Raw genomic sequence first — 14,278 nt, 5'->3', positions numbered from 1 at the left:
GTTTTTTCTCTAGCTCAAGCCGAAAAAAGATATATATGGACAACTCCGCAACTACAAAAAGTTGAAGAAACAGGAAAAGTCTGCTTGAAAATGACATCAGACAAAGTGTTGACTTTGAACAATGTCCTGTATGTATTAGAGTTATGAAAGAACTTGATTTCTGTATCACTTCTTAACAAAAACAGATTCAAATGTGTATTTATTTTCGAAAAAATTATACTTAGTAAAGGAGAAGTATACGTAGGAAAAGGCTAACTCACTAAGAGCCTATTCAAAATGAATGTAATGAATATTGAAATCAATAAATGTTAGTTTCTTCTTACTTGCTTGAGTCTAATGATTTGTGGTATGAACGATTAGGACATGTTAATTACAAAACATTGCAAAAACTGATTAACTTAGAAGTTTTGCCAAACTTTGAGTGCAATAAATCAAAATGTCAAACATGTGTGGAATCAAAGTATGCTAAGCATCCATATAGGTCCATTCCAAAGAATTCCAATCCCTTAGACTTCATCCACACTGATATTTGTGATACGAAGTCAACACCATCTCGTGGTGGAAAAAATTATTTTATAACTTTGATTGATGATTGCACTAGATATTGTTATGTCTATTTGCTAAATAGTAAGGATGAAGCAATAAATGCGTTTAGGCAATATAAAACAAAAGTCTAAAATCGGTTAGAGAAAAAGATCAAAACGATAAGAAATGGTAGGGGCGGAGAATATGAATCTCCTTGTGCGGAAATATGTGTAGATAATAGGATTGTTCATCAAATTACGGGCCCGTATTCACCTCAATCTAATGGAATTATGAAAAGGAAAAATCGAACCTTAAAGGAATGATGAATTCCTTACTTATAAGTTCAGGTTTACTGCAAAAATTATGAGGGGAAGCTATCCTTACAGCTAATTGAATACTCAATAGAGTGCCCCATAGTAAGACACAATCAATTCCATATGCAAAATGGAAAGGAAAGAAACCAACTTGAAATATTTCAAAGTGTGAAGGTGTCTAGCAGAGGTCCAAGTTCTTATGCCTAGAAGGGTAAAGATAGGACCCAATACTGTGGACTGCGTGTTCATAGAATATGCTAAAAGTAGTAAAGCATGTCGGTTTTTGGTTCATAAATTCGAACATCCGGATATCAACGAAGATACAATAATTGAATCAGATAATGCTGAATTCTTTGAACACATTTATCCATAAAAAACTAGACATGAACAGTCTAGTGGAGGGTCTAAACGACCTCAAGATAAACCAATTAAGGATGTATATAATGATAAAAATCCAAGATGTAGTACACGTCAAAGAACGTTAACTTCATTTGGATCGGATTTTGTAACATTTCTGTTAGAAAATGAGCCTCAATCATTTAAAGAAGCGATGTTGTTGTCAGACTCATCCTTTTGGAAAGAGGTAGTCAATAGTGAGATTGATTCAATCTTAAGCAACCATATGTGGGAGTTGGTTTATCTTCTTCCAGGAAATAAAAGTTTAAGTTCTAAATGGATCTTTAAAAGAAAAATGAAAGTAGGTGGTACTATTGACAAATAAAAGGCAAGACTTGTAGTAAAAAGGCTTTAAACAGAAGGAAGACCTTGATTACTTTGATACATACTCGCCTGTAATGAGGATAATATCAACTCGAATATTAATTGCCTTGGCTATGGTATATCGTCTTGAAATCCATCAAATGGATGTGAAAATAGCATTCCTAAATGGAGAATTAGAGGAAGAAATTTATATAGAAATACCTGAGGGTTTTGTGGTTCCAGGTAAAAAAAATAAGGTGTGTAAACTTGTTAAGTTACTTTATGGACTAAAATAAGCACCTAAATAGTAGCATGTTAAGTTTGAATAAACCATGTTGGCAAACGGGTTTAAGATAAACAAATGTGATAAATGTGTTCACATTAAACACACTCCAAATCACAAGGTCATTGTTGTTTGTATGTGGATGATATGTTGATCATCAGTAGAAACATTTCTAACATAAGTGCAACGAAACGAATGCTCAAGAGCAAGTTTGATATGAAATACCTTGGAATTGTGGATGTGATCTTAGGAATAAGAATCCATAGAACTTCACAGGGATTGGCATTGTCACAATCTTATTACATTAAAAGGGTACTTGACAAATTCAAGTATTTGGAATTTGGTGTTGCCAAGACTCCAATGGACGTGAGCTTTGCACATCAAAAGAATAAAGGTGAAAGTGACTCACAGTTGGAGTATGCAAAAGTGTTAGGATGTTTAATGTATATAATGAATTGTACACGACCAGACATTGCATGTGCTATTAGTAAGCTGAGTTGGTACACGAGTAATCCCAATAAAACTCATTTGATGGCAATGAAAAGAGTTTTAGGGTATCTTAAATACACTCAAGACTATGCTTTGTATTATAATAAATATCCCGCAGTACTTGAAGGATACAGTGATGCAAATTGGATCACCAGATCGAATAAAGTAAAATCCATGAGTGGATACGTATTTACTATAGGTAGAGGAGCAGTCTCTTGGAAATTTTCTAAACAGACATGTATTGCTCGCTCTACAATGAAATCAAAATTTATTGCGTTAGATAAAGTCGGTGAAGAAGCAGAATGGCACCGAAATTTCTTGAAAGATATTTCTTATTGGCCCAAATCCATTAGTACCAGCATGTATACACTGTGATAGTCAAGTGGCAATGGGTAGGGCAGGGAGCATGATGTACAACGATATATATCGTCATATAAGATGGAGACATAATACCGTTAGAGAACTTTTCTCTAGTGGAATTATCACTATTGACTAAGTGAAGTCGAAGAATAATGTGTCAGATCCACTTACAAAAGGCTTATCTAGAGAAGAAGTTGAGGGGAAATCCAAGAGAATAGGTTTACGGCCTAGGACAAACTAGCATGGCGGTAAATCTACCTAGCAAATCGGAGATCAAAGAACTAGGTTCAAAGAGATCAAACAAAGTTGTGTCTAACAGGTTCAACATTGTCAATATACCCTACTCATTCTCATGATGTAGACAATGTTTAGTAAACAAGAAAAAGACTTATGGTGTGAAGTCTTTTAATGATTATCTAAATTTGGCAGATCTGACCAGACTGTTTAGTCTAAAGGATTGAACGTTTAGAAATCATCTATGTGAGGGTGAAGTGGAAGCCTCTTCAAAGAGAATGTTAGTAAAGGCCTATTCTCTAAGCTCTCATGAGACTGGGACATGTTCATGGCTTAAACGAATAAAATCATGAGAAGCATAAATGGTAAAAGGCTGGTTGTAGTTCACAGATATCAAATCTACCGATTGACCAAGTGCATCCAATACATGTTCACTATGAAAAGTTCAAAGAAAAACCCACTTATCCAGATGCAATCGGTCTTTGCTGAATGATCACATACTTGTCTGTAAGGTTTTTCGTAAAAGTAGTCATTCCCCATTCATGTGGGAGATTGTTGGGTTCAAGATTAAAAGTGTGAATGAAAAATGGAGGGAACCAGTAGAGTAAAAAAATTAAGATAACACTCAAAAATAGAAAGAGTACTAAAAAATGGTAAGTCTACTAAATCTCCCACATTGGTGGGAGAATGAAACTTTCAAGTGGTTATATTAAGAAACACTTAGTCTACATAGAAAGTGAGGCAAGAACCAAGAAGTGCCTCGTTCCGTCGTCGCTCGCTCGACTCAACTTCCGCTTCGGCTTCGGATTTGAATTTGGAAAATGATCGATCGATGCGATCAATCTTTTTGGATAAAATTTATTTGGGAAGAAATCCAATGCAGTCCGAAAATCTGAAGGTAACAGCTTTTTTCCTATATTAACGTGCATGCATGTAGTGTAAAAATGTGAAATGCTGCTTCGGAAGGGATGCAACCTTTCGATGAAATAACACACTGATTCAGGAAAAGAGATGTCTGTTCGGATGGTTGAGACTATCTAGAAAAAGAAACAATGATTCGATGAATAGGCATGACTGTTCCAAAGTATACATCTTTCCGAATGAACCATTGCCTCTTTTCGGAAGAGATACTTGATGGCTATATAAACCTACATTTTTTCATAGGTTTAGAACAAATTTTTTCTATATTAAAAAATACTTCCTGTCTTCTAAATACTCCGTTTTATCATCAAATCATTCAGTAAGTTTGAAGAGAATCCGATCGTTTGAGATACCACTACAGTCGAATTGTTAGGTCATTTTATCCTGAAAGGAAAATTTCGCAACCTCGGGTACTTGAGGGAAATTATTTCCTTAAGGACACTCCATAAATTCGAAGGACTTTCCTTTTTCTGGTTCATCTATTTTCCATAAAAATTTGAAAACACACTTCCTTGAAAGGTCATTTTGATCTTGTGTCGAAGGTATTGGAATACTTCATAAGTGTTCTTGATTTATTCTTGAACTCGTGTTGAAGTTGTTGTGCCGAAATACAGATTTTATGTACCCGAAAACAACAATCTTAAGGAAATAATTTTAATCTGTATTATTTTGGTTTCTGGAGATTAAAGCTTTAAGCTTTCTACTCCTTTTAAACTTAACAAGTGGTTTGAAGAAATAAAATCTTCACCACAAGTTAGAGGTCATTAGATTAGCGATTGAAAGTTGTAAAAATTTCATTGTTAAACTAGAAACAGGGGGTGTTTAAAGTTGCTACAACTTTATAAGTAGTAATTCGATATACTAAATTTACTGTCTTGTTGTGACAGGAAAATGACTACTGACAGTCAAGTGCATGATGTTGCAATGATTGTGGCAGCAACTATTATTTCCACAACGAGTCGTACAAGTGCTCCGCAGGCAATGGCACCAGCGGAGAAATCCAAAAAATTCATGGGGGTTGATTTTAAAAGGTGGCATCAGAAGATGTTCTTCTACCTTACAACACTGTGTCTTCAATAATTTACATCTGAAGAAGCTCCTGAAGTGCCCGAAGGAACTTCAGACAAGGAGAAATTTATCGTAATAGAGGTGTGGAAACACTCTGATTTCCTATGCAGGAATTACATTCTAAATGGCCCCCAAGATGATCGATACAACGTGTATAGTGGTATGAAGACGTCAAAGGTATTGTGGGGTGCGCTAGAAATAAAATACAAGACTGAGGATGCTGGAACCAAGTTCTTCGTTGCAAGATTCCTTGAGTTTAAAATAATTGACAGCAAGTTTGTCGTATCTCAAGTCCAAGAACTGCAAGTAATCATCCACAATCTCCTCGCGAAAGGTATGAGTTTGATGAATAACTTAGTTGAACATATTAAACATGTTCTTAATGTTCACATGAACTTAATTGTAGGTTTGGTTTTGAACGAGATATTTCAAGTCGCAGAAATAATAGAGAAGTTACCACTTATGTGGAAGGACTTCAAAAATTACTTGAAACATAAATGAAAGGAGATGAAAGTCAAAGATCTCATAGTGAGACTGTGCATTAAAGAATACAACAAAGCCACGAAAAGAAGGTCTAAAAAAAATTCTGCAATAAGTGGAGCAAACATTGTAGAAAACGACAGCAACAACTCCAAAAAGTAAAAGAAAGTTGGACTGGAAAACAATCAACCTAAGAAGAAATTCAAGGAAAAATACCTTAAATATCGCAAGATTGACCATAATTCAACAGATTGTCGTGTCCCAAAGAAAGGGAAAAAGAAGGACCAAGCAAATAGGGCTGAACCCAAGAAAGAAATATTCGATCTGTGTATCATGCTGTCTGAATGCAACTTGGTAGGAAATCCTTGAGAATGGTGGATGGATTCCGGTGCCACCCGCCACGTTTGTACAAATAAGGAGTTGTTTGCTGGGTTTTTTCCAGCTCAAGGCGAAGAGAAGATATATATGGCCAACTTTGCAACTGCAAAAATTTGAAGGAACAGGAAAAATCTGTCTAAAAATGACATCAGGCAAAGTGTTGACTTTGAACAATGTCCTGTATATACTGGAGTTATGGAAGAACTTAATTTCTATATCACTTTTTGAAAAAAAAAAACAGATTTAAATGTGTATTTATTTCAAGAAAAATTTTATGTAGTAAAGGAGAAGTGTACGTAGGAAGAAGCTACCTCACTGAGGGCCTATTCAAAATGAATGTAGTGAATGTTGAAAGCAATAAATGTTAGTTTTTCTTACTTGCTTGAGTCTAATGATTTGTGGCATGAACGATTAGGACATGTCAATTACAAAATATTGCAAAAACTGATTAACTTAGAAGTTTTGCCAAACTTTGAGTGCAATAAATCAAAATGTCAAACGTGTGTGGATCAAAGTATGCTAAGCATCCGTATAAGTTTGTTGAAAAGAATTCCAATCCCTTAGATTTAATCCACACTGACATTTATGATATGAAGTCAACACCATCTTGAGGTGGTTAAAAGTATTTTATAACTTTTATTGATAATTGCACTAGATATTGTTATATCTATTTGCTAAATAGTAAGTACAAAGAAATAGATGCGTTTAGGCAATATAAAATAGAAGTTGAAAATCAGTTAGAGAAAAAAATCAAAATGATACGAAGTGAAAAGGGCGGAGAATACGAATTTCCCTTTGCGAAAATATGTGAAGATAATGGGATTGTCAATCAAACTACGGCCCCGTATTCACCTCAATCTAATGGAATCACGAAAAGAAAAAATCTAACCTTAAAGAAAATGATGAATGCCTTACTTATTAGTTCAGGTTTACCATAAAACTTATGGGAGAAAGCTATCCTTACAGCTAATTGAGTACTATATAGAGTACCCCATAGTAAGACACAATCAATTTCATATGAAAAATGGAAAGGAAGGAAACCCAACTTGAAATATTTCAATGTGTGGGGGTGTCTAGTGAAGGTCCAAGTTACTATGTCTAAAAGGGTAAAGAAAGGACCTAAGATGGTGGACTGTGTGTTTATCGGATATGCTAAAAGTAGTAAAGCATGTCGATTTTTGATTCATAAATTCGAACATTCGAATATCAATGAAAATATAGTAACTGAATTAGATAATGTTGAATTCTTTAAACATATTTATCTGTATAAAACTAGACATGAACAGTCAAGTGGAAAGTCTAAATGACCTTGAAATGAACCAATTGAGGATATATATAATGATGAGAATCTAAGACGTAGTTAACATCAAAGAACGTTAACTTCATTTGGATCGGATTTTATTATGTTTTTCTTAGAAAATGAGCCTCAAATATTTAAAGAAGCGATGTCGTCATCACACTCATCCTTTTGGAAAGAGGCAGACAATAGTGAGATTGATTCATTCTTAAGCAACCATACGTGGGAGTTGGTTGATTTTTCTCCAAGAAATAAACCTTTAGGTTCTAAATGAATCTTCAAAAGAAAAATGAAAGTGGATGGTACTATTGACAAATACAAGGCAAGACTTATAGTAAAGGGTTTTAAAAGGAAGGAAGGTCTTCATTACTTTGATACATACTCGCCTGTAACGATGATAATGTCAATTCAGATATTAATTGCCTTGGCTGTGATATATGGCCTTGAAATCCATTAAATGGATGTGAAAACAACATTCCTTAATGGAGAATTGGAGGAAGAAATTTACATGGAACAATCTGAGGGTTTTGTGGTTTCACGTAAAGAAAATAAGGTGTGTAAACTTGTTAAGTCACTTTATGGACTAAAACAAGCACCTAAACAGTGGCATGCGAAATTTGACCAAACCATGTTGGCAAACGGGTTTAAGATAAACAAATGTGATAAATGTGTTTACATTAAAGACACTCCAAATCACAAGGTCATTGTTTGTTTATATGTGGATGATATGTTGATCATTAGTAGAGATATTTCTGACATAAATGCTACGACATGAATGCTCAAGAGTAAGTTTGATACGAAGGATCTTGGAGTTGCGGATGTGATCTTAGGAATAAGAATCCATAGAACTTCACAAGAGTTGACATTGTTACAGTCTCATTACATTGGAAAGGTACTTGACAAAGTCAACTGTTTGGAATTTGGTATTGCCAAGACTTCATTAGACGTGAGTTACACTTCAAAAGAATGAAGGTCAAAGTTACTCACAGTTAAAGTATGCAAGAGTGTTGGGATGTTTAATGTATATAATGAATTATACACGACCAGATATAGCATGTGTTATTAGTAAGTTGAGTTGGTACATGAGTAATCCCAATAAAACTCATTGGATGGCAATGAAAAGAGTTTTGGGATATCTTAAATACACTCGAGACTATGCTTTGCATTATAATAAATATCCCACGGTATTTGAAGGATATAGCGATGCAAATTGGATCACCAAATCAAATGAAGTAAAATCCACGAGTGGATATGTATTTACTATAGGTAGAGTAGCAGACTCTTGAAAATAATCCAAACAGACGTGTATTGCTCGCTCTACAATGGAATCAGAATTTATCGCATTAGATAAAGTCGGTGAAGAAGCAGAATACCTCGAGAACATCTTGGAAGATATTTCTTATTGGCCCAAACCATTGGCACCAGTATGTATTCACTGTGATAGTCCAGCGACAATAGGTAGGGCAGGGAGCTTGATGTACAACGGTAAATCTCGCCACATAAGATAGAGATATAATAGTGTTAGAGAACTTCTCTTTAGTAGAATTATCACTGTTAACTATGTAAATTCAAAGGATAATATGTCGAATCCACTTACAAAAGGCCTATCTAGAGAAGAAGTTGAGAGGACATCCAAAGGAATGGGTTTACGACCTAGGACAAGCCAGCATGGCGGTAACTCTACCTAGCAGACCGAAGATCCTAAGAGTTAGATTCAAGGAGATCAAACAAAGTTGTGTCTGACAGGTCCAACATTATAAATATACCCAACTCATTCTCATGATTTAGACAATGTTTAGTAAACAAGGATAATACTTATGGTATGAAATCTTTTAACGATTATCTAAATTTGACAGATTTGACCAAATAGTTTAATCTATAGGAATGAACGTTTAGAAATCACCTATGTGAGGGAGAAGTAAAGCCGCTTCAAAGAGAACATTAGTAATGGTCTATTCTCTTAGCTCTTATGAGATCGGAACGTGTTCATGGCTGAAACGAACAAAACCGTGAGAACCATAAATGGTAAAAGGCTGGTTGTATAACATGTGTTGTCTGGATGTACATTAAAGCTCGACGGTTCAAAGATATCAAATCTACCGATTGACCGAGTGCATCTGATGCATGTTTACTACGGAAAGTTCAAAGGAAAACCCATTTATCCAGATACAATCAGCCTTTGTTTAATGATCACATACTTGTCCGTAAAGTTTTACGAAAAAGTAGTCATTCTTCATTCATATAGGGATTGTTGGGTTCAAGATTAAAAGTGTGAACGGAAAATGGAGGGAACCAAGTGGATAAAAAAAGTGAGATAGCACTCAAAAATGGAAAGTGTACTCAAAAGTGCAAAGTCTACTAATTCTCCCACATTGGTGGGAGAATGAAACTTTCATGTATTTATATTAAGAAACACTTACTCCACATGGTAAGTGAGGCAAGAACCAAGAGGTGCCTCGCACCTTCGTTGTTGTCATTTCTTTAGCTCGGCTTCAGATTCAGATTCAGAATTGGAAAATGATCGATCGATGAGATCAATACTTTTGGACAAAATTTATTTGGGAAGAAATCCAATGCAGTCCGAAAATCCAAAGGTAATAGTTCTGTTCCTCCATTAATGTACATGCATGTAGTGTAGAAATGCGAAATGCTGCTTCAGAAGGGATGCAACCCTTCGATGAAATGACACAGTGATTCTGAAAAAGAGATTTCTGTTTGAATGGTTGTGATTGTCTAGAAAAAGACACAATGATTCGATGAATATTCATGACTGTTCCAAAGGATACATCTTTCCGCATAAACCATTGCCTCCTTTCGGAAGAGATACTTGATGGCTATATAAACTTGCATTTTTCCACAGTTTTAGAACGAAATTTTTTTGTATTAAAAAAACACTTCTTGTCTTCTAAAATACTCCGTGTGATCATCAAATCGTTGAGTGAGTTTGAAGAGAATCCGATCGTTTGAGGTACCACTACAGTCAGATTGTTAGGCCATTTTATCCTGGAAGGATAATTTCGCAACCTCGAATACTTGAGGGGAATTATTTCCTTAAGGACACTCCATGAATTCGGAGGACTTGGCCTTTTCTGCTTCATCTAGTTTTTCTACAAAATTATGAAAAAACACTTCTTTGAAAGGTCATTTTGATCTTGTGCTGAAGGTGTTGGAATACTCCATAAGTGTTCTTGATTTATACTTGAACTCGTGTTGAAGTTGTTGTGCCGAAATATAGATTTTGTGTACCCGAAAATAACACATATATATATATATATACAAAAGGTAAACTCTATACATTTTCATTTCATTGTATTACTTCATCATAATAAATTAATACATTTTTTATATAGTTACCTATAAATCTTAAATCCTGAGGCCCTATATTCCCGTGTTTAATCTTATGAAGAAGCTATTATTTATCTATCAACTATTTGGACAAAGAAACTTGGTCATTCCAAGTAGACAAAATTAGTTTAATGGATAAATCTTTGTCAATATAACTAGTATGCAATTACCAGATAAACAAAATTATTGAGAAGTTAGACAAACACCTAGTCAAATTTATCCCAAAAAAAAAAAATCTAGTCAAAGGGCCACCAAACAAGCAACAACAACCTTAAGAATTAATTTTTCTGAAAACTAATCATTTACCAACAAAAACAAAAGGCCAATAATGATGCCTTTGTAAAAACATTTGAAGACTTTGTATTATTAGTTTTGAATTAATAATGATGCCTTTGTAAAAACATTTGAAGACGTTGTGTATTCGAACAAGTTTCGTTCATTTTCAATTTTCAAAATGTTACATAAGATATTATTAGCTCCCCGTCATAGGAAGCAATTCAAACATTAACTAAGACTGAAAAACATGTAGCTTATATTAGCACATAAGAATGCACGATATATCATGGCATAAGGCATAACTTCTTGGATTATTTTCTCAGAAAGATAATACTTCACATTATTCAGCAATTAAGTAAAGACATGTATTTTTCCAAAAGATAAAAAAAGAAAAAACGGAAAATACAGGAATGACCAAGTTCGTTCTTTTGATAAACTAACACGTTTCCCAATCCATAACTCCTATATCTCAGGAATAATAAGTGTTGGGGTAGTGTCAATGTCCTGTCTATGGCAAGGTTGACAAGGGAGGCACGAGTACTGGTGAGGGTTGGAGTCACGATCGGACATGTTGTTTGTTTGATGGACTTAATTAAGATATAAAGTTATAACTTTTGGTAATTGTAAGCACTTGATCCTGACCATAACTAACAATTCAGTTAAGGGCTCACATTTTTTCCGAAAAGTCAGGAGTAGTACATTAGAAGTAAAGTCGAAGCAGCTCCAAGTAAACCATTTTAAGTACTCTTATACGTGTAATTTCCGTGTGTGTAATATATACATGTGTCTCTCTCTCCGTGTAATACGTAGTACTGCAATAATGATGTTCTTGACATTTTGTGTACATTGTTTTACTAAAGTATTAATTTGTTGTACTCATATTACCTTACTTGCTAGTCCCAACTTATAAGTATCAAGTGTAATTTTCTATCTCATGATCGCACAAAAAAATTAGAGAGAAAAACCAGTTGAAGTTGATTCCCGATTACAAAATAGCCGTCATTGAAGTTAGCTTAGGCTGTTCTTTATTTCTGTTTTAAAAAGTATTTCAAGAAACAAATGGAAAATGAAAATAGGAAAAGGTAGGCAAATTAAAGTCCACTAGAACGTGTGAAAGCAAACAAGTTGCATGTATGGGCAAGAAAAACAAAAGAATAGACAATAGTACATTAGTAGTACTCCAATAAATTAAAACTAGCTAGGAAAGCGTCAAAGAAAAGGAAAAGTCAACGATCGAAAAAGGTACCTTGTAATTCCAAACACTCCATCTCCGTCCGATCAACAAAACCGATGGCATAGTTAGGATCATCAATAGCTCTAAGCATATACTGTCTTCTTCCAGCGAATTCATTCGGAACGATACATGCCTTGTTCAAATATAATGCGAATAATTAAGTATAGTAACTAAAAATATATTTCTACTATTTACCCCTCTGTTAGAGGTGCTCCAGAAATGTCTCTATGATCGGATGGATCGGATCAACTCCCGTTTTAGATAATATCAAAAACAATAGGTTAAAAAAACTCAATACCTGTAACTCAGTAAATAATTCATTATCAGATCCACGTCTAACTCGAACAGTGATAGAAGTTTCTTTAGCCTTGAAAGAAGTATGCATGATCTTTTGGATACCATTTTTGCCATTCTTGAAGGGTGATCGGAGAATCATGTTCCCTATTCGAAGCTCCTCCACGATATCACCGGTTATCAACATATCTCCAGTCCATTCATCGGCTTTTGAACTTCCTTTTAAGCACTGAATGGATACAACTGATGGTGATGAAGAGTTTACTGATCTTGATGTTGTTGAGTATGAAGAGTTTGTGCTTCCTGATGAGTTTGAACGTTCCATGGGCATTTCTTTTTGTTTTTCGACAATACAGTTGTGCTGTTATTATGAAAGCTTTAACTATGAGCTTCGAGATTTTCTTGGAGAAGTTTAGGGAAGAAAATAATAATTAAAAAAAAAGGAGAGAGGAGAATAAGGTGTTTTTTTTTTTAAATTGACTGAAAACCTAATCACTTCATTTCTTGAAGAAAAGAAGAAATAAAAGAGGGGAGCGTGGATGATAGTTGTGGTTGGTTTTGGAGAAATTTAGGAACAAGATTGTGGGAGAAAATAGAGAGGAGAATAATATCTAGGAAGAAAGGAAAAAAGGAAAAGTATGTTAAAGATCTAGGTGAAGGACTAAAGAGGTCAAATATGGAGTTGGGAAATTAAATTTAATCACGTAAATGTACTTCTTGGTAGTTATAAAAGTCTTCTTTTTGTTCTTTTGTTTTACATGTCAAATGATTTGCAGCGAAAATTCCTCTTTCCCAATTGTTGATAGCAGAGTGCGATGTGAAAATGATAAAATATATGTGGTCTATATTATTATCTTCGAAGAAGACCCAAATTAATTGTTGGATAGCACTAGTCAATATTTATAATTTATTGGATGGCACTAGTCAATATATATAATTTAGACTAACTTGATTCACATAACATGAAAATCATTAAGAAAAGGGTGTAGTGTAATAAATTTCTTCGTTATTGGATTTGAACCTAACTTTTTTATTCAAAGCAAAGTGATCATGTAAATCTCATAGCCCACCTTCATAACTGAAGTGGTGTAAGTACTAGATTTATGTGAACTCAATGTTTACGGCACGAACCACCACCAATATATATATAATGAATGTTTCTTTTTTAAGCAATCTTTTAATTTCAATTTTTTACATGACATATTTAAAAGTATAAAATTTAAATTTTTAAGTATATTTGATATATTTTAAATTTTAAAATCACAAGATTCAAAAGTCTTTTTTACTTTATATATATATATATATATATATATATATATATATATATATATATAGTCGTCTTTTTGACATCCTTTATATTTAAAAGTTATATATTTATATTCTTCTGCTAAGTTTTCAGTCTTTTCTATGGCCATGTCTACTTCATATCCTTCTTGTAGGACTTCTATATTCATAAACTCGCTTTCTGTTTCGATATTACTCTTTGTTTCATCATCGTCTAAATTTCGTTTAGTTGTGTAATTATAATCCGTAAACCTGATTGAAGTTTCTCGTTTGCTTGTAGTATATAATAGATGAGAGTCTGGTGTAAAAATTTTTGGTTTAGTAAATTTGTTTAAATTCCATTCTAAACCTGCATATATTTCGGGGTCTATTTTTATTGGTTTTATTAAACTTATGTCTTTATTTCCCATTATTTCAACTACATCATTTACTTTTAGTTTAAATTTTGTATTACTACTTAAAGTTAATTTTCCAATAAAACCTATGCACATTAATAAATTATTTCCACTATTCATTGGTTATATCCAACTCTACTTCTTGTATGTTTTCTATCAGCCTAGATTGTTCGCTAATTAATGCTTTTTTATAATAGTTAGATGTTATGGTAATTATTTCATCTGTTTCTTTAAAATTTAAAATATCTATTTCTAGGTTTCTTATTTCTTTATTTAACAATTCTAATCTTTCTACAAATTGTTTCCGAATTTTTACAAGCTGATGTTTATATATAAATTCTCTATAATATTGATGTTGTATTTCCCTTATACACTCAATATATATTATTGGCATTTATTATC

The 14,278-nt window shown here is 33.7% G+C and overlaps 1 protein-coding gene across 1 annotated transcript in view; it reads right to left on the bottom strand.

The window, feature by feature from the left end:
* Positions 1-12,914, bottom strand: part of LOC107877695 — a 19,961-nt gene extending 7,047 nt beyond the window's left edge. The window contains exons 1-2 of the mRNA XM_016724386.2: positions 12,202-12,914; positions 11,916-12,036 (exon numbers count right to left, since the gene is read on the bottom strand). Coding sequence (XP_016579872.2) covers positions 11,916-12,036; positions 12,202-12,528 — 448 coding nt within the window. The 5' untranslated portion in view covers positions 12,529-12,914. The remainder of the gene's footprint in view (positions 1-11,915; positions 12,037-12,201) is intronic.
* Positions 12,915-14,278: the final 1,364 nt, after the last annotated feature.

The sequence above is a fragment of the Capsicum annuum genome, chromosome 11 (genome assembly GCF_002878395.1).
Source record: "Capsicum annuum cultivar UCD-10X-F1 chromosome 11, UCD10Xv1.1, whole genome shotgun sequence".
Taxonomy (NCBI): Eukaryota; Viridiplantae; Streptophyta; class Magnoliopsida; order Solanales; family Solanaceae; genus Capsicum; species Capsicum annuum.
This window is presented reverse-complemented; position numbering and strand designations above follow the sequence as displayed.